The 21,283-nt window shown below is 41.5% G+C and overlaps 1 protein-coding gene across 12 annotated transcripts in view; it reads right to left on the bottom strand.

The window, feature by feature from the left end:
* The window catches only part of Osbpl1a (oxysterol binding protein-like 1A), a 187,974-nt gene that overhangs the window by 122,049 nt on the left and 44,642 nt on the right, over nucleotides 1-21,283 (bottom strand). For 8 of the 12 annotated variants that reach the window (XM_006526144.4, XM_006526141.4, XM_030250565.1 and 5 more), the window contains 2 exons: nucleotides 16,221-16,343; nucleotides 6,250-6,331 (listed from right to left, as the gene is read on the bottom strand). In XM_006526144.4, the coding sequence (XP_006526207.1) occupies nucleotides 6,250-6,331; nucleotides 16,221-16,343 (205 nt within the window). Of the gene's footprint in view, nucleotides 1-3,776; nucleotides 4,034-6,249; nucleotides 6,332-16,220; nucleotides 16,344-17,690; nucleotides 17,775-21,283 lie in introns of those variants that run through there. The other 4 variants (XM_017317960.2, XM_006526143.4, XM_006526148.3 and 1 more) reach the window with 4 other exon arrangements.

Genomic DNA, 21,283 nt, shown 5'->3' on the forward strand with positions numbered 1-21,283 from the left:
TGGTAAATAACGTTGCTGGCAGCCAGTGGCAGGACAGGGAGACAAAGGTGGGATTTTAGGACTGGGGGCAAGAGGCCGTGTATGTGTCTTTCATTTGGGAACCCAGAACATTGGGGCAGGTAGTGAGGAGCTGCTGGGGCGATTTGAGCAGTCTTAATTGGCTACAGCAATACATGCAGCAAGAGCAGAGATGTCAGGAAGTTTGAAGAAAGTACATATAAGAAGATGAGAAAGAATTCCTATCTCACACCTTGTGATCAATATATACTAAGAAACCTGACACGCAAGAAAAAGTTTATGTTGCTGAACAGAGTGCAAAGAGATGAGTGAGACTCCTAAAGTAAGTGGACCAAGGCCATAAAGTCAATCAACTCAGGCTTCATCAGAGAACCTTCAGGTACTAAGGCCTGGTTTGTAAAGACACTTCTAACTGCACCGAAGAATAGCCTCCGGAGACAGATGGGGAAACACTGGGATTCTGTGGGAAAGACAGCTCTGGTGAACATAGAATAACAGAAGGGCTGACAGGGGGAGGGGCAGTGCTGTGTAGGAGGTGGGAGGGTGGGGAATGACATCAGACAGGCAGAGAAAGAAAAAGTGACTACAGGCTCAGGAAGCTGTGTGAACTGATGATGCAGTTTTTTGAGATGAAAGACAGAAAGAACACAGGGCTGAACACAACACACAAAAGAGCTGACAGAACATAAGGCAACCTGCACACTGCAGGCTGGAAACGTGTGTTCTCCGTGAGTCGGACCTTGCTTTGGACTTCTGAAATTAGGCCGACAAAAGGCAATCATCTAGCCCACAGTGCACAGAGTGACATCACTGCAACAGAAGAGCCGGGTGAGGTGAGAAAAAGCAAGGCTGACAGGTAGGCTACAGTGAGCAGCACAGAGCTGGGTGTCAGTGAGAACAGGAACCTGGGGACTGACAGACATGAGGGGTGCTCTGATGCACTTCTTCTATGTTGGCTAGTTTTTACATCAACCCAACACAGGCTAGAACCATTTCAGAAGAGAGGACACCAACTAAGAAACATATCCCATTAGACTGGCCTATAGGCACGGCTGTAGGGAATTTTCTTAACTAGTAATTGATGTGGAAGGGCCCAGCCCATTGTGGCTGGTGTCATTCCTGGGCTGGTAATCCTGTTTGCTATAGTAAGCAGGTTGAGCAAGCCATGGGGAGGAAGCCAGTAAACACCACCCCACCAAGGCCTCTGCATTGGCTCCTGCCTCCAGGTTCCTGCCATGTTTTGAGGTTTGATCTTTTGGTAGCTACTGTAATGCTAAATGCAAGTCTGGAGTCTACACATAGCCACCATGACCCTGCCCCCAAATTATTTCTGACTGGTAAATAAAGATACCAACAGCCAATAGCTGGGCAGAAGAGACCTTAGTGGGATTTAGGTGGGCTTTGGGGTCAGAGGAGAACCATGAGAGGAGGAAGGTGAATGGAGGGGAGGGAAGTCACTATGGATTAGGAAAATGCAGGAAAAGACGCCTTGGGTTAGGTGAGCCATAAGAACATGGCCCTGTGTGCTGGCCAACTGGAGTCAAGAGCAGGCCAAATAAAAGATAGTAAATATTAAGTAATAACTTGGGATTATTGATAGGAAAATAGATTCTGACAGCATGAAGGGTAGGAAGGGAGATATAACAATAGAAACTGAGGACATTTAAAAAAATCATCAGATATACTCAATACAACTATACTATACTCAATACAACTATATATATACTCAATACATATATACTCAATACAACTATACTATACTATACTATACTATATACTATATACTATATACTATATACTATATACTATATACTATATACTATATACTATATACTATATTATACTCAAAACAACTGCAATATCTGGATGAAATGGACAATTTTCTAGACAGACACCAAATACCAAAGTTAAATCAGGATCAGATAAACCATCTAAACAGTCCCATAACCCCTAAAGAAATAGAAGCAGCCATTAAAAGCCGCCCACCCCAAAAAAGCCTAGGACCAGATGGATTCAGTGCAGAATTCTATCAGACCTTCAAAGAAGACCTAATACCAATACTTTTCAAAGTATTCGACAAAATAGAAACAGAACCTAATTTATTTATGAGGTGACTGTTACGTTAATACCTAAACCACACAAAGACCAAAGAAAGAAAGGGAACTGCAGACCAATTTCCCCTATGTGTATCAATACAAAAAATATTCAATAAAATTCTCGCAAACTGAATCCAAAACACATCAAAACGATCATTCACTAAGATCAAGTAGACTTCATCCCAGGGATGCAGGGATGATTCAATATATAGAAATCCATCAATGTAATCCACTATATAAACAAACGCAAAGAGAAAAAAACACATGATCATTTCATTAGATGCTGAAAAAGCATTTAACAAAATTCAACATCCCTTCATGTTAAAAATCTTGGAAAGATCAGGAATTCATGGCCCATGCTTAAACATAGTAAAAGCAATATGCAGCAAACCAGTAGCCAACATCAAACTAAATGGAGAGAAACTTGAAGCAATCCCACTAAAACCAGGGACTAGACAAGGCTGCCTTTTCTCTCCCCATCTACTCAATATAGTACTTGAAGTTCTAGCTAGAGCAATTAGACAACAAAAGGGGGTCAAGGGGGTACAAATTGGAAAGGAAGAAGTCAAAATATCACTATTTGTAGATGATATAATAGTATACTTAAGTGACTCCAAAAACTCCACCAGAGAACAACAAAAGGGGGTCAAGGTGGTACAAATTGGAAAGGAAGAAGTCAAAATATCACTATTTGTAGATGATATAATAGTATACTTAAGTGACTCCAAAAACTCCACCAGAGAACTCCCACAGCTGATAAACAACTTCAGCAAAGTAGCCAAATATAAAGTTAACTCAAACAAATCAGTAGCCTTCTTATACTCACAGGATAAACAGGCTGAGAACAAAATTAAGGAAACAACACCCTTCACAATAGTCACAAATAATATAAAATACCTTAGTGTTACTCTAAGTAAGTGAAAGATCTGTATGAAAAGAACTTCAAGTCTCTAAAGAAAGAAATTGAAGACCTCAGAAGATGGAAAGATCTCCCATGCTCGTGGCTTGGCGGGATTAATATAGTAAAAATGGCCACCTTGCTGAAAGCAATCTGCAGATTCAATGTAATCCCCACCAAAATTCCAACTCAACTCTTCATAGTTTGAAAGAGTAATTCTCAAATTCATTTGGAACAACAAAAAACCCACGGTAGCAAAAACCATTCTCAACAACAAAAGAACTTCTGGGGGACTCAGCATCCCAGACCTCAAGCTGTACTACAGAGTTTCACGGAGAACTTTAAATTGATATCTGGGTAATTAGTAGAGAGAAAATTATAAACACACACACATTAGAAAGATAGGGTTAGCATGGAAAAACAAACGTTTTTGCATTTATTTTACTGAGTGTGAATGTGTGTCTTCATGTATGTAAGTGGTTGTGTGACCTTAGCACATATATGGAGGTAAAAGGGTAACAGGGAGGCTGTTGTCTTCTTTCACCATGTGGGTTATAAGGATTGAGCTAAACCATCAGGCAAGCGCCTTTACCTGCCTTTACCTGCTGACCCATCTTTTAGGCCTACAAAACAAATTTTATAACTACTATCTACAATTTCTGGTGTCAGAAAGGCATTAGGACTCGAGATTACAAAATCAAGGGATTAAACACAAAAGAAGACAAAAGTGAAAGAAACAAACTAGAAAATGACTCTTAAATTACCAGATGCAACATAGAAGGTGCAGGAGGTAGCCCATCAGTGTCTCGCTCTGCCCACTGGAGCCTCGCTTAGTTCACCGGAGCCTCGCTTAGTTCACCGGAGCCTCGCTCAGCCCACCAGAGCCTTGGCCAGCCCACTGGGACCTCACTTATCCCACCGGAGCCTCGCTCAGCCCACCGGGACCTCACTTTTATCCCACCGGAGCCTCGCTCGGCCCAACGGAGCCTCACTCAGCCCACCGGAGCCTCGCTCGGCCCAACGGAGCCTCGCTCAGCCCACCGGAGTCTCGCTCAGCCCAACCGAACCTCGCCCAGCTCATTGGGACCTCAGTTCACTGGAGCCTCGGCCCACCAGGGCCTCCCTTAGCTCACTGTGACCTCGCTTAGCCCACAGGAGCCTCCCTTAGAGATCTGACCTCCACACAAAGGCCAACATGAAGCAGGAAGGCAGAATGCAACGTGAAAACTTGGAGATTTTCAGAGAAACTAAAGCTAGGGAATGACATAAGAAAGTTACATACATATCTGTCTGTCATGTTTTTCTTCTGGTGGAAGAAGAAAACAAGAGCAAGACTTTTAAGAGAAAATAGTTTTAAAGTTTTCTAGATTGAAGAAAGATCCCTACTGAATGTGTAAGCTAGGAAACAGACTCAAGCAAGCTATAAAGAGGGCAACAAAATTCAAACCTACACACAGAATAAAACTACACAACATCACAGATACGTGAGGCAGGAAAGAAAGCCCGCTGGAGAGCACCACATGCAGAACAAGGCAGTCAGGAGAGGGTGGGGCTACATCTGCAGATGCAGATTCCAGGGCCTGGGGTGTGGCTCAGCTTCCAGAGCACTTGTCTTCCATGCTCAGACCAAGAATCAGGGAAAAACTAAGGAAGAAGGATCGAGGTAAGGGCATAATAAAGACACAAACACATGCACAAACACAAAATAAATGTCAAAGACACAAGCACACATGCATGAACACAAAATAAATGTCACTGATCTTTTTAAAAGAAGACAGGGAATCCAGGGGGGAAGAGCACGTTATAAAAAGCTACAGGCATTAACTGTGGCATCTCTGCAGCCAAAATGCAAACCATGCAGTTTCCCTAGCTTCCTCCCTATTTTGGTTGCTTCTAAAAGGTCTTAGTGACTTGAACAACCTCACATTTACTAACCAGAAATACATTCCTCTCTCCCCAACGCCTAGAGAAATGCAGTGCAGATATATAAGCTAGAGAAGTAGTAGGTCATGTGTTTCATTCCCCCAGAGAAAGGGAGAGGAGGAGGGAGAGGGGGGAATGGTGGAAAGGAAGGGGGGAAGAAAGGGAAGAGGGACGGAGGGAGAAAGATGGATTTCACATATGCAACATGCTCAAAGACTGGGAGAAAGCACTCATAGAGGTGAGGAAGGCTGTGTGAACCAACAGCACAAGAGAGGGGACAGTAAGACCAAGGTCACTAAGGAGTGAAGGAAGGGGTGGTGGCACTGGAGTCAACAGCACTGCTGAGCCATGCCCCAGGAGATGTGCGTGCCACTGGGCAAGCCAGGCTCCTATCCTTATAAGGTAGGGCTGCTGCCCCTTACTTAACAAGACTGAAAAGCCTTGTAAACTTGTTTTTTTTACTTTTATTTCAGCTAAGGTTCTTTGAAGAAACTTACATGAAACAGATATAATCACATGAGTGTAGTTCTTTGTGTGTGTGTGGGGGGGGAGGGGGTAAAGAGGGAGGGAGAAGGAAAGCGAGAGAGCTCTGGAGAAAACTTTGCTCATAAAGCTAATTTCTCTGCCCACAGCAGAAATGGATTTGCCAACTTTCTTTCTAAACCAAGCATGTAAAACAGAACTATAAACCTAAACAGAGCATGCTCAGGAATGTGCCCTGTCCTACGCATGCCTTCCTATACGAGCATGTGTGGGTCTCTCTTTGTTCAGGAGAGCACTGCTTCCACACAATGTTAGTGCTCTCCTTGCTCAAGGATAAGTTTCCCTACCCTCATCTGGTTGTGTGATGGGGCTGTGCATTCACCAAGATGCAAACACATTTTGTTCTGTTACAGAGGGAGCAAAGACAAAGCCCTAATCTACTTCTCCGCCTATGCCTTGAGAAGCCTCCGTTTGCTGAAGCCATCGGAGATCCAAGTGCAAGCAGGTTTCTGCCATGGAGCCTGGCTCCACAAGGCATGGTAGAATGGTCAGGAGGAAATTCTCACACAGCAAAAGGCAGCACCAGTCTAAGATTTCCAAAGCAGTGTTATCACAACCAGAACTGGGAGCTGGTGAGAGGGCCCAGGGGTTAGTGGCTCAGTGGATAAGGTACCTGAACTGACACCTACACCTTGTCCTCTGTCCTCCACATGCACATCATGGCACAAATGACCAAGCACTGTGCCCACACATCCACAGCAGTACAATGTCACAAAATCCAACAGAGGAGTATCAAGGGTCATTCAGAGTCTCTCTGTCCTGCCCCCTTACCTTTGGCCACATCACACTCCTTAATCATTTTGAGAAAGTTGTAAATTTCCCTATCTAGTCTCTGTTGACATGTTTGTGCTCTCTGAAAGAAAAAAAAAAGACAAAATTAAAACAAACCAAATAAAGGACTTTCAAAATTACTTATACATTAATGTTTCTATCAACACTTGCAATTTGGATACATATAACACAGGATATAAATAAAACATTTAACCAAGTAGTTTAATAAGTATTTAATTCCAAACACATTCAACATCAGCCCTGTAGGCACCACCCAAGTACTTTAATTAACAATGCCCACTCTCATTATGCCATGAATATATAGTTAATTTCTTTGATTTGCTAGATTTCTGAATAAATTCACCAAGAGATTATAAATTGCATTTCTTAAGGATACATTTTTAAAACTGTTTTTTGTTTCAAAAAATCCAGATGGCTCTAACATTTGGAAATCTCAAGCTGATTTTTCATTCAGCATTTTAACTACATGCTGCCACCACCCACATCATCAGACGAAGCAGGACATTTTCTTAACTGAGTTGAAGCTCACACAAATAAGGTAAAGTCAATTACAGAGAACATTCTTCCTTGGAACTTTACATTTCTTCATAGTAAGATCCCTAGAAGTAAAACAGAAATGCAAACGCCATACTCTGACTTGTACCTCAGCCTAGAGCAGATTCAAAGATCAAAATGAAAATTACTGTCAATTTTAAGTTGGTTTTACATAACAAAAAGAATGAACAAGAAATCATACTGGAATTTATTCTAACCAGATGGGTGTCCTGAGCTTTTGTGCCCGCCTGCAGGAACACACACAGGACACAAGATCCTTCCATGGCTACTTTATTACATCTTGACGAGAAAAAGCAAAAGGCTCAGAAACGTGTTGCTTAAATACCCCGCACATGTACTAGGAGCAAAAGCCCGCCAAAGTCACTAGCCCATTCCTGAGGTATTTTGAGATCGTGGGTGAGGCCTCAAATACATGCGCACATAGCTTGCTCTTTGTTTAGGTGGCATAAGGCACTGCGGAGCCAGCGCCATCTTATGACGGTAAATGTTATTGCAGCTCTCCACAGATGGGGTGGATGCACACTTTTGATCCCAGGACTGGGAGGCAGAGGCAGACGGATCTCTGAGTTCAAGACTGTACTGGTCCACAGAATGATTTCCAGGAAAGCCAGAAGAGAAATCCTGTCTCGAAAATAAATAACTAATTAAAAAATACGTATTCTGCAAACCATGACCTTGGACATACCATAATTACTGCTGTGAGCAGAATAATGGACTGGGCTTCTTTGCTTTGTACTCGTAACCCCAACTGGCCCATCACAGAAAGCATTTGCTTATTCAAAATTAAACCCAGTGTAGCGGTGTGCCAAGGTGACACAGGTAAGCACTCTTTTCTCCCATTTCACCTCATAAATTTTTTAACTCTTATAAAGCTCAACCCAACCACAGCAGAATTATTCATGGAACCACATTAGCGATAGGCAGTGTTCTCTTTTAAATTTGTATTATCCCTTCTGTTTTGAGACTCCTAATGACATCTAAATATAACTCACGTTTACTTATTTATTCGAGAGAGAATACTTATTCTATATAATTTGAAACCACATAAAAGAGAGCTGGTTTGCTGGCTCACTTTCTCAGACACTGCCTGTGAATACAGGCTGAAGGGGAAGTCCATCTGGAGACACTGCAACCAAATGCATCACTCTTGACTGACTAGCAGAAAACCACTCTCACACAGTGCACATTAGGATTCCCGCTCATGTCCAAGCCAATGCTAACACCCACTTGTTTCCTTCCCATGGTGAAAGTTGTTTAAAGGAAACACCGGTTCTGCCTACAGACTCCTTCTCTGGTGCACAGTACAGCTCCTGAGCTGTAACTGAAGGCGAGCCACCCATTCACAGTATGATCTTCACATACTGAAGTCACAAGCCTCTTCACTTAGCATTTTTATGTCAAAGCTTTAAAAAAATGTTCCTTTGCTCAATGGTTTATAAGGTACATAAAAGTCAGCTTTAAAAAGAGTTCATGAACACACAGTATTAAGATAACTCTTAGCCCTTTAATCCCAGCACCTGGGAGGCAGAGGCAGGCGGATTTCTGAGTTTGAAGCCCGCCTGGTCTACAGAGTGAGTTCCAGGACAGCCAGGGCTGCACAGAGAAACCCTGTCTCAAAACAAACAAACAAACAAACAAACAAACAAACAAAGATAACTCTTAGCTGACACTAAAAGGGACAGTAGTTTTCAATACAATAAAATAAACCACATGCTCTAATTTGCTATCCCCCATATTGATAGTTATAAAAAGCAAAACTCTTCTGGGTTAGGCAGGAGCCACACACCTGTCAGTCCTGGTACTGAGGAAGAAGCTAGGGCCATAGCATCATGAGTTCTCTCCCAGCCTGGGATATACAATGACCATGCTTCAAAATTAATGCTTGTGAATACTTTGCGGTATCTGGCATGGTGCCTCATTATTGAGTTCTAAACCATTGACATTATGCCAGGGAAGTTGAAGTTTTAAATTTGATTTATTCAGTATATAAGTAAAGTCTCATTATAAATAATGTTCTAATATTAACATCTGACAACATTTTTAACTTTAACCAAATTATCTGTACAGATGATCTACACAGCAAGATGGACACCATGAGCACAGAGGCCTAGTGCATCAGACAGCTGCACTGTGAACAGCCCACTTCAACTCATCTCCTGTTCCATTCTGTCCAATCTTTAGCTATCACACCCACTGACTCAAGCTGATGTTCTTCTCCATACAGGGCTGGACCTAGGCCTCCAGCACATAGGCAGCAGATGTACACTTCGGTCTTCATGTGGGTTCCCCAGCAACTGGAGCAGGGCTGCCCCTAAAGCTGTTGCCTGTCTGTGGAACCTGTTCCCCTAACTGGCCTGCCTTGCCTGGCCTCAGTGTGAGAGGATGAACCTAGTCCTGCAGGGACTTGATGTGCCAGGGTAAAAGGATCTGGGGGGTGGGGTGGGAGTAGGGTCCTCCACCCTCGAAAGAGGAGGAGGGATGGAGGGAGGAACTCTGTGAGGCGGGATGGGGGGGTGGAGAAGAGAAATGGCCAGGATGTAAAGTGAATGAATGAATGAATGAAGAAAGAAAGAAAGAAAGGAAGGAAGGAAGGAAGGAAGGAAGGAAGGAAGGAAGGAAGGAAGGAAGGAAGGAAGGAAGGAAACAAAAAGGATGATGCTCTTCTTCCTTGTCCTGACTCAGTGGGCCACATAAAACTGCATCAAGCCGGGTCGTGGTGACGTACGCCTTTAATCCCAGCACTTGGGAGGCGGAGGCAGGTGGATTTCTGAGTTCGAGGCCAGCCTGGTCTACAGAGTGAGTTCCAGGACAGCCAGGGCTACACAGAGAAACCCTGTCTCGAAAAACCAAAAACCAAACCAAACCAAACAAACAAAACCAACCAAGCAAGCATACAAACCCTGCATCCAGGGAGTGGGTAGCAAGGGAAGAGCACAGTGGTTAGGGAGGAGCTGCATCAGAGATACTTGCTACAGAGAAGCCACATTTGATTCATTAAGCATAAAGCACAGTACTTAGTACTTTAGCAATAAAAGTAGCTACTAATATATACAACAGGACAGGAAAAGGAGTCAGCCCAGAAGGGCGCAGACTGTGTGGCTCTGCTCCCATGCAACTTGAGAGCAGGAAATTGGCAGCACTTCTAACAACACTGCCATCAGGAGTATGGACAGTGGCCACCTGGACAGTGGGGACAGACAGCTTCCAGAGATAGGACCAAGGAGTTTTGTATGATCCGAAGCTGACAGGTGAAGGGGTCGCACAAGACATATTTATTTCTCAGAAGACATGGAACTGAAAATATAGAATGAGATCACCTTATGGCATAAAAACCCTACCCTCAAAAATAACAGATGGTAGATGCTAGTTTTCCAGAAAACAGCACAGTGGAGAGTAGTACAGTGGTCACCTGTACGGCTTCTTAAGTCCAGCCATGTACCTGAAGACCAGCTGCACTGTGTTCCCTTGCATAACGCAAAGCACAGCACATGGTACTCACTCTCCTAGAACCTGGTGACCTGCCTGGCCCGCAGCTGTCTTAGTGTTTGACGTTGTAATAGATGCTCACAGAAAAATACAAACGAAAATGCCCTGAAAGGAAAGTAATTGTCCCTCACTGCCCTGCCGCCAGTCTCTGAGCCCTGTCTGCCATTTCCTGTCCCAGAGCGGCAGCTGTTCATGTCTCCTCTCTCCAGGGATGCTCTACCCCAACCTAAATGTGAACCCGTGCATCATCCTACTATACGCTTTAGTTTCTCCCAAGTAGTATCTTTTGTTTGTTTCTGGGTTTTTTGAGGCAGAATATAAAGGAAAGCCAGGTTAGCCTGAAACCCCACTGTGTAGCAGACTACTCTCTTAGGCAAGCCTGCTGCTAACCTTCTGAGTGCCAGAATTCCAGGTGAGTGTGCACCACTATACCTGACTTTCTGCTCTTTGCACACTATGCACCTGTAATTTATCAGTATATCAAGTGTGCTATAATTTATAGATGCACTATCTTTACTAGTCCCTCAGTTTGTACATATTTATTTTTCTGTAGTTTCATTTTAGTTAAGAATCACTTAACTAAGTCAAATAAACAAACTCACTCAGTTCCGTAGTTTAAACTAAGCATTCTATGTTAATTATTTTGTATATCTCAAATGTAGCTGAGCTCCTAAAGAATTAAGTGTCATCAACAAACAAAACCCTCACTTGATCAGCACCACCCACAGTATTCGGGAATCCACGTACTGCTGGCCACTGTTCCTTCTGATGATGTCACACATTCTCTGCCTGCTTCTATCCTGAGCACTTGAGGTGTTTCTGGTTAAAATGAGGAACTGGGCCAGATGTAAAGCTATGCCTGTAATCCCAGCATTCAGGAAGCTGAGGCCAGTTCAAGGCCAGCCTAGGATACATAACAATACTCTATTTAAAAAAAGAAAAAGAAAACAACCAAAGTGAGTTAGTAAAAACTTAGTGTAATTTTATTAACTTAAATGTAACTTAAATTGACCACACTGGTACTGCAAACTAATACTGAGCTGTCTCCTCCCTTCTTGGAGCTGTTTTCTGACATTCTCTCACACTGTAGGAAATGACTTGTTTCTTTTCTCAATGCCTTAACCTCAAGGTGATAACAATGGCTGAAAGAAAAGCTTTTTACCTTTTGTAAGAGATCCTTAATTGGAGAAATGACAAAAATGAGAGAGAGCAAAGTACCATAGAATAGGGTAACTTTCTCAATACAGACACCACACTCCAAATGTCTTGTAAATGTCCTTTCTGGCAATGGAATGCCGGGGAATAGGACCATTCTGTACTTAACTCAGATGTTAGTCCAGGCATGTCCTCACTATGTCTGTGGCCACCAGAAGTAAATTTGCTCCAATTCTGTCCCTAGAATTTCCTTTACCTTCACTCAAGAATCAAAGGTATCTCGAGTCTGTCTGCCTAACTACATGCAAACATGCTTGGGAGATCATTTCAGATTTCAACAGTTTTGACAAGAATCCAGACACTGAGAATCAGAATTCTCCCAGATACCATTCAAACTCCACTGGACAGAGATGTCTGCAGCCTACAAAACCTGAACATACTTCACACTGGCTAAATTCTCACTGACTTCTGACACATGCTACACATAGAGTAAAGCTTGGTGGTTTAGAAGTCAGAAGGAAATGTTTGAAAGGGAATAAAATACAATGCACACCTGAACTGGTAACTGATAACGTGCCTGACAATTAGAAAAACATATTTTTGGAAAACTGTCTTTAACCATGTGTCTTAATGGCAAGAAAGCTAATATGTTTTCATTTTACTTATAGTACCCACTTAAAATGCCTCAAATTACCAAAATTCTAGAAGATACTGGCTGTGTTGTAAATCCATATACATTTTATCACTCACATTGAGGCACATAAATAGGAAGGCATTCTCTTCATTTAGAAAATATTAACTAAATGTTAAAGCGTTTAGCATAATTTTATTTTTTATTTAGAATTTAGTCACATGTATTTAAATCCTCCCTATTTTTATAAGACTTATTTTTATTTATGTGTAGGTGTGTCTTCCTATGTATGCATGTGCATTGAGTGCAGGTGCCAACACAAGCCAGAAAAGGGCACAGAGTCTCCTGGAGCTGGCATCATATGGTATGGGTCCTCAAAACTGAACTCTGGTCCTCTGCAAGAAGAGCAAGTATGCTTAACCTCTGAGCCCACTCTCCAGCCTCTAGATTCCATTATTCTAAATGTTCTGATAGAAGTTTTTTTTTAATTCATTTGCTGAAGAGTTATGTTTATAGTTAATATATTACATATTACACTCTAATATAGAGATAAAGTAATCAACAAAGTCTAGCGGAAACCTTCAACAAATCATGAAGTAGTTCAAATTCTCTGATGTTCTATCATAAATTAAAGTTAGGAATGATGGAGCCTAGCATCCCTTGATCACTGAGATTAGAGGCTCTTAATGCCAATAAAGCTCTGTAAATTAGTAAACTTAACTTCAATAGGCTTGTTTACTTAGAAGCATGCAAATCCTTTTAAGTAATCAACTTAATTTTCATTTGGTTAAAATTAATAGGAAAATCCATGTGTTTCGAGACAATCATTTAAACCAAAACAGGCATCCCTTTGTAGCGTAACTCTCCCCAATCCACCAATATTTTGATAAACAAGATGAATTTAAAAGGTACAGCCAGACACTAACATCTGCTCCCTCCCTCGCCCTGAATACCTACTGACAGGAAAGGGGAGATGCTGTTGTCCTTTCAGATAAAAATGTCTCCACTCATAACTAGTGCTTTACCCTATCCTGGAACAGTGGCCATTACATATTGAAAGCAGTTTTCAATGAAAGTACTGGCCAAGAAATGCATCACTATGGTTGCATTATTGAAACTCTGAAATATGTAGTGAAGTCATAAAGGGATAGGTCAGGCTCCACACTTCCCACCTACTGGAAGCAATTTGCAAATACAGAAGTGTTTAACATAAAAAGAGACTCAGAGTGTCTTAGTTTGGGTTTTACTGCTGTGAAGAAACACCACAACCAAAGCAACTCTTACAAAGGACACAACATTTAATTGGGGCTGGCTTACAGGTTCATAGGTTCAGCCTCCTATCAAGGAGTGGGCAAGGCAGCTTCCAGGCAGGCATGGCACAGGAAGAGCTGAGTGTTCTACATGTTCATCCAGAGGAAACCAGGAGCAGACTGTCTCCAGGCAGCTAGAAAGAGGGTCTCCAAGCCCACTCCCACAGTGACACACTTCCTCCCATAGTACCACTCCCTATGGGCCAAGTATATTCAAACCACCACATTCCACTGCCTGGTCTCTATAGGATTGTTCGAACATATGAGTCTACGGGAGCCATACCTAGCATAGCGTAATTGCAAAATACATTTATTACAACTTCAAAAGTCTCATGGTCTAAAACAATTTCTACAATGTTGAAAGTCCAATGTTCAAAGTCTCTTCTGAAATTCATGCAATCTCTAGACTCTAATCCTTTAAGAAGTCACAATCAAAAAGCAGATCATATACCTCCAACATCATGCAGGATATATAAATTACCATTCTAAAACATCATAGTGAGGAAATACTGGCCCAAAGCAAGACAGAAAACCTGCTGGGCAAACTCCAAACTCTGCAACTCCATGTCAGATGTCAAAGCATTCTTCAGATCTCCAACTCCTTTCATCCTTGTTGACTGCTGTTGATAGATCTTGCATTCAGCAGCAACAAACTTTGTTTCTTGGACTGGTTCCACTCCTTGTTAGTAGCTTTCCTTAGCAGGTATACCACAGCCCTGATATCTCTAACATCTTAGGGTAATTTCTTCCAATATATGGAATCCACACGTGATCTTCTGGGCTCCTCCAAAGGGCTTGAGTCACTTTTCCAGCTCTGCCCTCTGTAGCACTCTAAGCTCTTGTTGACTCTACTGCTGCTGCTGTTCTTGGTGATCATCCCACAGTACGGGGATCTCCAGTTGCTGGAGTCTTCATTGCAACTAGGCTTTACCAATAGGCCTCTCTTCATGGCGCCAAGACTCAATTTCTTTGCCTGACTCCTTCAGTCCCGGGCTATCAACTGCCACAGAGCCTACACCCTCACCAGTGGCCTTCCCTGGGCTCTCACAGTGCCAAGCCTCAGCTACTCTCAATGACCCTTCAGATCTTCAAAACCAGTATGATATGGGTGATTCTTACACATTCAGGTATAGTATGAGATACAACCTTGGCTATCTCTGGAACACAGCTTCTTTGTGCTCTCAGAAAACACTTCCCAGAAGATTTCTTCTCAGTGATGTTGGTCTCTTCTTAATCACAACTAATTTCTTAGCTTCAGCTAACCAGCACCAATTGTTCTTCTATCCTTGACTCTAAAGCCAGGGTCACATGGCTGAAAATGCCAAGTTCTGCTGCTTGCCAGAACTGGAACATGGCCTCCATGTTCTAATTAAATTATCACCAGCTTTCTGTTTTCCAACTCCTTCACTGTCTAAACTTGGCTGTCCTGGAATTTGCTCTATAGACTGACCATGAACTCAGAGATCTACACGCCTCTGTCTCCTGAGTTCAAGTATTAAAGGCGTTTACTACTATGCCTGGACCTAAGTTTTCCTTTGTTTGGAAGTTGCTCTGTATCAGGCTGGCCTTTAGTTCAGAAGTCCACCGGCCTCTGTCTCTTGGGATTAAAGGGGTGTACCACCATGCCTTGAACTAAACTTTTTACAGCCACTATTCCTTAAGATCTGGATCAAAAGCCTGTCTTCCACCTCTGGGTTGTAGTCCATTCTGAACCAAAATTCCTAATGAAAACAATAACCACGCCCCTTGGTCAACTGAAACAACATAAACAATGAGCTTAGCTGAGTGGGATCTTACTTTGAGGTCACCAATCCCTCAATCTGCTTATCTTCTTGAACATAGGGTTCAGCGCCACTCTCCTTCTTGGAGCCCCTTTATTCTTTGAACCATGCATTTTGTACTTTTCCTTTCAAAACTTTGATCAAACCCCTCTTCATGAGATTAAACCAGAGAGCAAAGTCTCTGCTGAGCTTTTTTGAGACTTCCTTTGTCAATGCAATGAATATAAATCTCTTTACCTTACTTAGCTCAGGCAGATTCTTTAGGCAAGTGCAAAAAGCAGCCACATTCCTCACAAAATACCACAAAAACAGTCTCTAGGCCACATACTAAAATTCTTCTCTACTGAAACCTCTTGGGCCAGGTCTGCACAGTTTAAATCACCCTCAGCAACAACATCTTCCATATCCTTACTAGGATGTCCTATTAAACATCACTTAAAGCTTGCATTGCTTTCCAAAGTCCCAAAATCCACATTCCTCCAAACAAAATAATGGTCAGGCCTATCACAGCAATATCCTAGTCCCTTATACCAACTTCTGTCTTAGGGTTTTACTGCTGTGAACAGACACCGTGACCAAAGCAACTCTTATAAGATTTAATTGGGGCTGGCTTACAGGCTCAGAGGTTCAGCCCATTATCAAGAAGGGAGCATGGCAGCTTCCAGGCAGGCATAGCAGAGGAAGAGCTGAGTGTTCTACATCTTTATCCAGAGGAAGTCAAGAGCAGACCATCTCCAGGGAGTTAGGAAGAGGGTCTTCAAGCCCACCCCCACAGTGACACATGTCCTCCAACTAGGCCACACCACCTAACACTGCCACTTCCTGGGCTAAACATACTCAAATCACCACAAAGAACCTCACAGCATTCTCACCAAGACATTTTATAGTACCATCAAAGCAGAAGTATATCAGCAGAATGCTACTGGACAAAGCACTATTACTTCTGCTGTCAGAAGTCATAATTTCAAAACCTAGACTCCTAATAGAAAGCACAGGTAAGTTAGCTGTGGCAGTTGGATAGTGTCTGCTCACCGCTAACGACTCCTTCAAGTCCATGGCCGAAACTACATCTTCTTCTTCATCATCAGTCACCTGATCCTGGGAACAGTAGTGAGTGCTGTATGCGGAGTGTTCTTCAATTGCTTCCAGCCACTTCTGAAACCCAAGAATTACATAACATTTTACTCCAAAAAATTAGTTCTAATCTATGAAGCATAAAATTTACATAGAAGGAATAACAACGGCAAAAACACACCCACAATGACATATGACAAGAAACATATGAATGTTTATTACCTGTGATCTGCCTGCATAGAAAGTTATTCCTAGTGCTCTTCAAATATTATATATATATGCATATGCATATGTATAAATTAATGCTTAAATATATTATAGAAATTAAGCAATGAATAATTTTTCACTTAAAATGACTTGTTTCCAACACTGTTGAATCATTTAATTCACAGCAGTGGACTTGGGCACAGTATTACGAATTGAAAATAAAACTTATATACACAATAATCTTAGATTATTTTAGGAAAGCCAACTGCCTGATGATTTTACTTTTACAAGCTTTGAAAAGAAAATTTGTTTGAAAATATGGACTAACAATACTTCCTTGTTTCCTTACAAAATTGCATGTCGTAATTCTTATAATCCTGTGAAATACTAAGAAATAGGATAACTAATGGATGGTGCTGGGGGTAGAACAGGAGATCAGATAAGGAGAGACAGGGAGGGGATACAAGAAGGGATAGCTACAACTAAAGGCCATTTGATGTATTGTATGAAAAACTAATGCAGTAGAAACTTCTTAAAATATCCATAATTATGAAAAAATCTAAATGAAATCACCAAATAACGGGGAAACAAAGCCCCAACAAATGAACAAACAATGGAAACCTCCAGTTCTAAGACTGCGTAATACCTAAGAGAGTCTGGCTAAAGGAGCCCTGAGAATACACCCAGATAATGCAGGCTCCTGCCAAGAGAATGGGATGCTCTCTATAAACAGATGGTAAGAGCCCATTACTGAAGACAGTAACTATACAATTCACTGAACATGGAGAAATCATGCTGCTGCCAGCCTACAGCCTTCCTCTACTGACTAGTCTTCCTGGTAGTCAGGGCAAGTCTGCACACTAGCAGAGGAGAAAGGCAAACACCAATCCAGCTATAAACCCTTCAATCGATAATCGTGACCTGCCTGCAGAATATGCTGGTACAATAGCAGCACAAACTTGTTGATTTAACCAATCAATTATCTGATTGGATTTAATGGCCACTCCATGAGATGAAACCCATACGAGATACTGTTTAGGTGGCCAAAAACCTGAGATTAGGCAGAGAAGTCCAAACACTACTGTTCTGTTAAAGGAACATAGCAATAAAATGGCTCTTAACTGCATTTTGCTATACTGGGCTATGTCTGGGCCTTGCTTCAGCCTCATCACAGAAGCTTCCCCCTGCAGTAAATGGGAATAAAAAAGACCCACAACACACCAAAGCGCAGAGAGTGAGAGTTTGGTACACCCGATCCTAAATGGGATTTCTCCATCAAATTCTTCCCCTCAGAGCTCAGAAAACCTGTGAAAGAGGAAGCAGAAAGACTGTAAGAGCCAGAGGGGATGGAGGACACCAAGGAGAAAGGCCCTCTAAACACAGCAGGACCAACACACAAATGAACTCAGAGTTTGTATCAGCATGCACAGTCCTTGCAGTCTAAACCAAAAGGGCCCCAGAGCTAAGAGGGGAAGTAGACACAAGTCCCCATCCCTAACTCAGAAGCTATCTCTAGTTGATAACTGCTCGCCAAGAAAGATTAGTTTTCTCCAATAGAGTCTCCCTGAGAATACAAAGCACCTTAAGGATTGACCCCACACCCAGCAGTAGACAGCCAACACAAAGTGAACTCAATGGCAGGCACCTTTGGAGGTTCCATGTCTCACAATGCTTTGTCTGGGCATTATTATTATTTTTTACCTCCTCTCTCTCTCTCTCTCCCTCTCCCTCTCTCTCTCTCTCTCTCTCTCTCTCTCTCTCTCCCTTTTTCCTTCCCTCCATCCTTCCCTCTTCCTCTCTCTCTCCCCTTCTCTCTTCTTCCTTCTTTTCTTCCTTCTTTTCTTCCTTCCTTTCTTCTTTTCCAAGTCTTTTAAATACATATTGTAGTTTCCAGTGTGGCACTCTTACAGGGTTTGTGTGCATCTGTGTTTCTTTCTCTGCATCTCTGTATCTGTGTTTCTTTCTCTGCATCTGTGTTCCATATACTTTTTCTTTGGCTTTTTCTCCTGATAGTTTACTTGCTTTATCCTATTCCAGTTTGGTTTATTTTATTATTATTTTTAGATGCCTATTTGTATCCTAATAATTCTAATAATCGAAAGGGTATGGATTTGGGTTTGTAGGGGGTTTGGAAGGATCAGAGAGAAACTGGGGAAGAGGAAACTAAAATCAAAATATATTGTATGGAAAAATATTTTCAATAAAAAAATGAATTAATTTAGAATTAAATCCACCAAACCGGAAAATCTAAAAGAAATGGATAAATGTCTTGATATATACAACCTACCAAAGTTGATGAAAACAAGATGAAATATACAATTTAAACAGACCGATAACCCCTAGTAAAAAGTTATTAAAAGTTTTCCAATCAATAAAAGTCCAGAGCAAGATAAGACGAATTCAGCATAGGAATTCTATCAGAGCTTTATATAATTAATGTTAACATTCCTCAAAATATTCCACAAAATAGAAACTGAGGAAACATTTCCAAGTTCATTTTACAAGGCCACTATTACCATGATACCAAAACCACACAAAGACCTTCTAAGAAAGAAAATTACAGACTAATTTTCTTTATGAATACACATGCCAAAAACTCAACAAAATACTTAAAAATAGAATACAAGAACACATCAGAAAGATTATATACCATTATCAGGTTCGTGTCATCCCAGAGATGTAGTGATGATTCAACATAAGTAATCAATAAATGCAATCCACCACATAAACAAACTGAAAACAAAACTGCATGATCATCTCATTAGATACAGAAATGGCCTTTGACAAAAATCCAACATTCTCTCATGATAAAAGTCCTGGAGAGACTAGGGAATTCATGAGATATACCTCGACAAAATAAAGGTGGTTAACAGCAAGCCTACAGCCAACATCAACCTAAACAACGAGAAATTGAAACCAGTTCCACTAAAATCAGGAACAAGAAAAGAATTACCTCCATAGCTATGCAATATAGAATGTGAAGTCTTAGCTAAAGCAATAAGACAACTGAAGGAGATCTGGAGGTTACAAATTAGAAAGGAAGAAGTCAAAGTATATCTCTATCTACAGATGATATAATTTTATACACAAAAGACCCTAAAACTCCATTAGGAAATGTCTATAGTTGGTAAACACTTTTAGCAAAATATATGGATATAAAATTAGCACATTAAAAATTAACAGCCTTCCTATAAACAAATTACAGACTGAGAAAGAAGTCAGGGAAACAGTACCTTTCTCAATAGCTTCAAAAATTAAATTAAAAAAAAAAAAAAAAAAAAGCTTGTGATAAGACTAGCCGAGCAAGTGAAAGACTTGGGTAATAAAAACTTTAAGAAACTGAAGAAAAGCCGGGCAGTGGTGGTGCACACCTTTAACCCCAGCACTTGGGAGGCAGAGGCAGGTGGATTTCTGAGTTCGAGGCCAGCCTGGTCTACAGAGTGAGTTCCAGGACAGCCAGGGCTACACAGAGAAACCCCGTCTCGAAAAACCAAAAAAAAAAAAAAAAAAAAAAAACCTGAAGAAAAAAATCAAAGAGAGATCTCCCATGGTCATGGTACAATAGAGTTCAAGTTATGAAAATGGCTATCCTATTAAAAGCATCTGCATATTCAACAGAATTCCAATACAGTTCTTCTTTGAAATTGGAAAATATTTCTCAACTTCATCTGGAAACAGACACACACAAAAGAAACAGGATAGCTAAAGCAATAGTGAATAATTTAAAAACTGCTGGAGGTATCACTGTCCCAGATTTCAAGTTGTACTACAGAACAAACAGCATAATGTTGGCATAAAAACAGACACATTGATCAATGGAACTGAATCAAAGACTCACACACATACCTATGTAAACCTGCATTTTCACAAAGTCAAAACTACACACTGAAGACAAGCCAGCATCGTTAACAATGGTACTGTCCTGTCCAGACTGGGTGGCTGCATGAAAACAGACCCATATTTAGCATTCTGGTAACTCAAGTCCAAGCGGATCAGGGATACGAGCAGACATCCTGAATGTGGTAGAACGGAAAGTGAGGAACAGCCTTGAAGTCACTGGAAAGGAAAGGACTTTCTGAACGGGACACCAACAGAACAGGCACTAAGAACAATTCAACACATGGGACCTTATGAAGCTGAAAAGCTTTTTAATGGCAAAGGACCCCATCATTTGGGCAAAGAAACCTACAAAATAGGAAGAACAATCTTTACCAATTATACATCTGATAGAGGGTTGGTATCTAAAATATACAAAGAACTAAAAGAAAAAACCAACAGTTAAGATAAAGAAAATAGCCCACTTAATAACCCTGTGTTCAGAACTAAGCAGAGGTCTCAAAGGATGGAGCACAAATGGCAGAGACACACTTAAAGAAATAATGTTCAACATTCTTAGTCATCAGAGAAATGAAATGGAAACTACTTTGAGATTCAGCTTACACCAGTCAGAATGGTTAAGATCAATGACCCCTCCTGCTGGTGAGGAATGGGGAGGAGGACACATATTCTTTGCTGGTGTATCAACTGGGCATAGATTGGCATAGACCCACTCGTGGGCACACACCCAAAGGCCTCAACATCACACTACAGACACATGCTCATCCATACTCATTGCTGTTCTACTCACAAGAGCTGGAAATTGGAAACAGCCTAGATTTCAGGAAAGGCGAAAGAATACAATGGTGGGTGGGTAGGAAGGTGCAGAGGATGGAAAATGGAAGGAGGGGAAGCAGGTTTCGTCTCTACTGTAATTACACGCAGAACACACATTCTGACACACAAACCACACTCCTGGGCAGTTTTCTTCCACGCCG

The sequence above is a fragment of the Mus musculus genome, chromosome 18 (genome assembly GCF_000001635.26).
Source record: "Mus musculus strain C57BL/6J chromosome 18, GRCm38.p6 C57BL/6J".
NCBI lineage: Eukaryota > Metazoa > Chordata > Mammalia > Rodentia > Muridae > Mus > Mus musculus.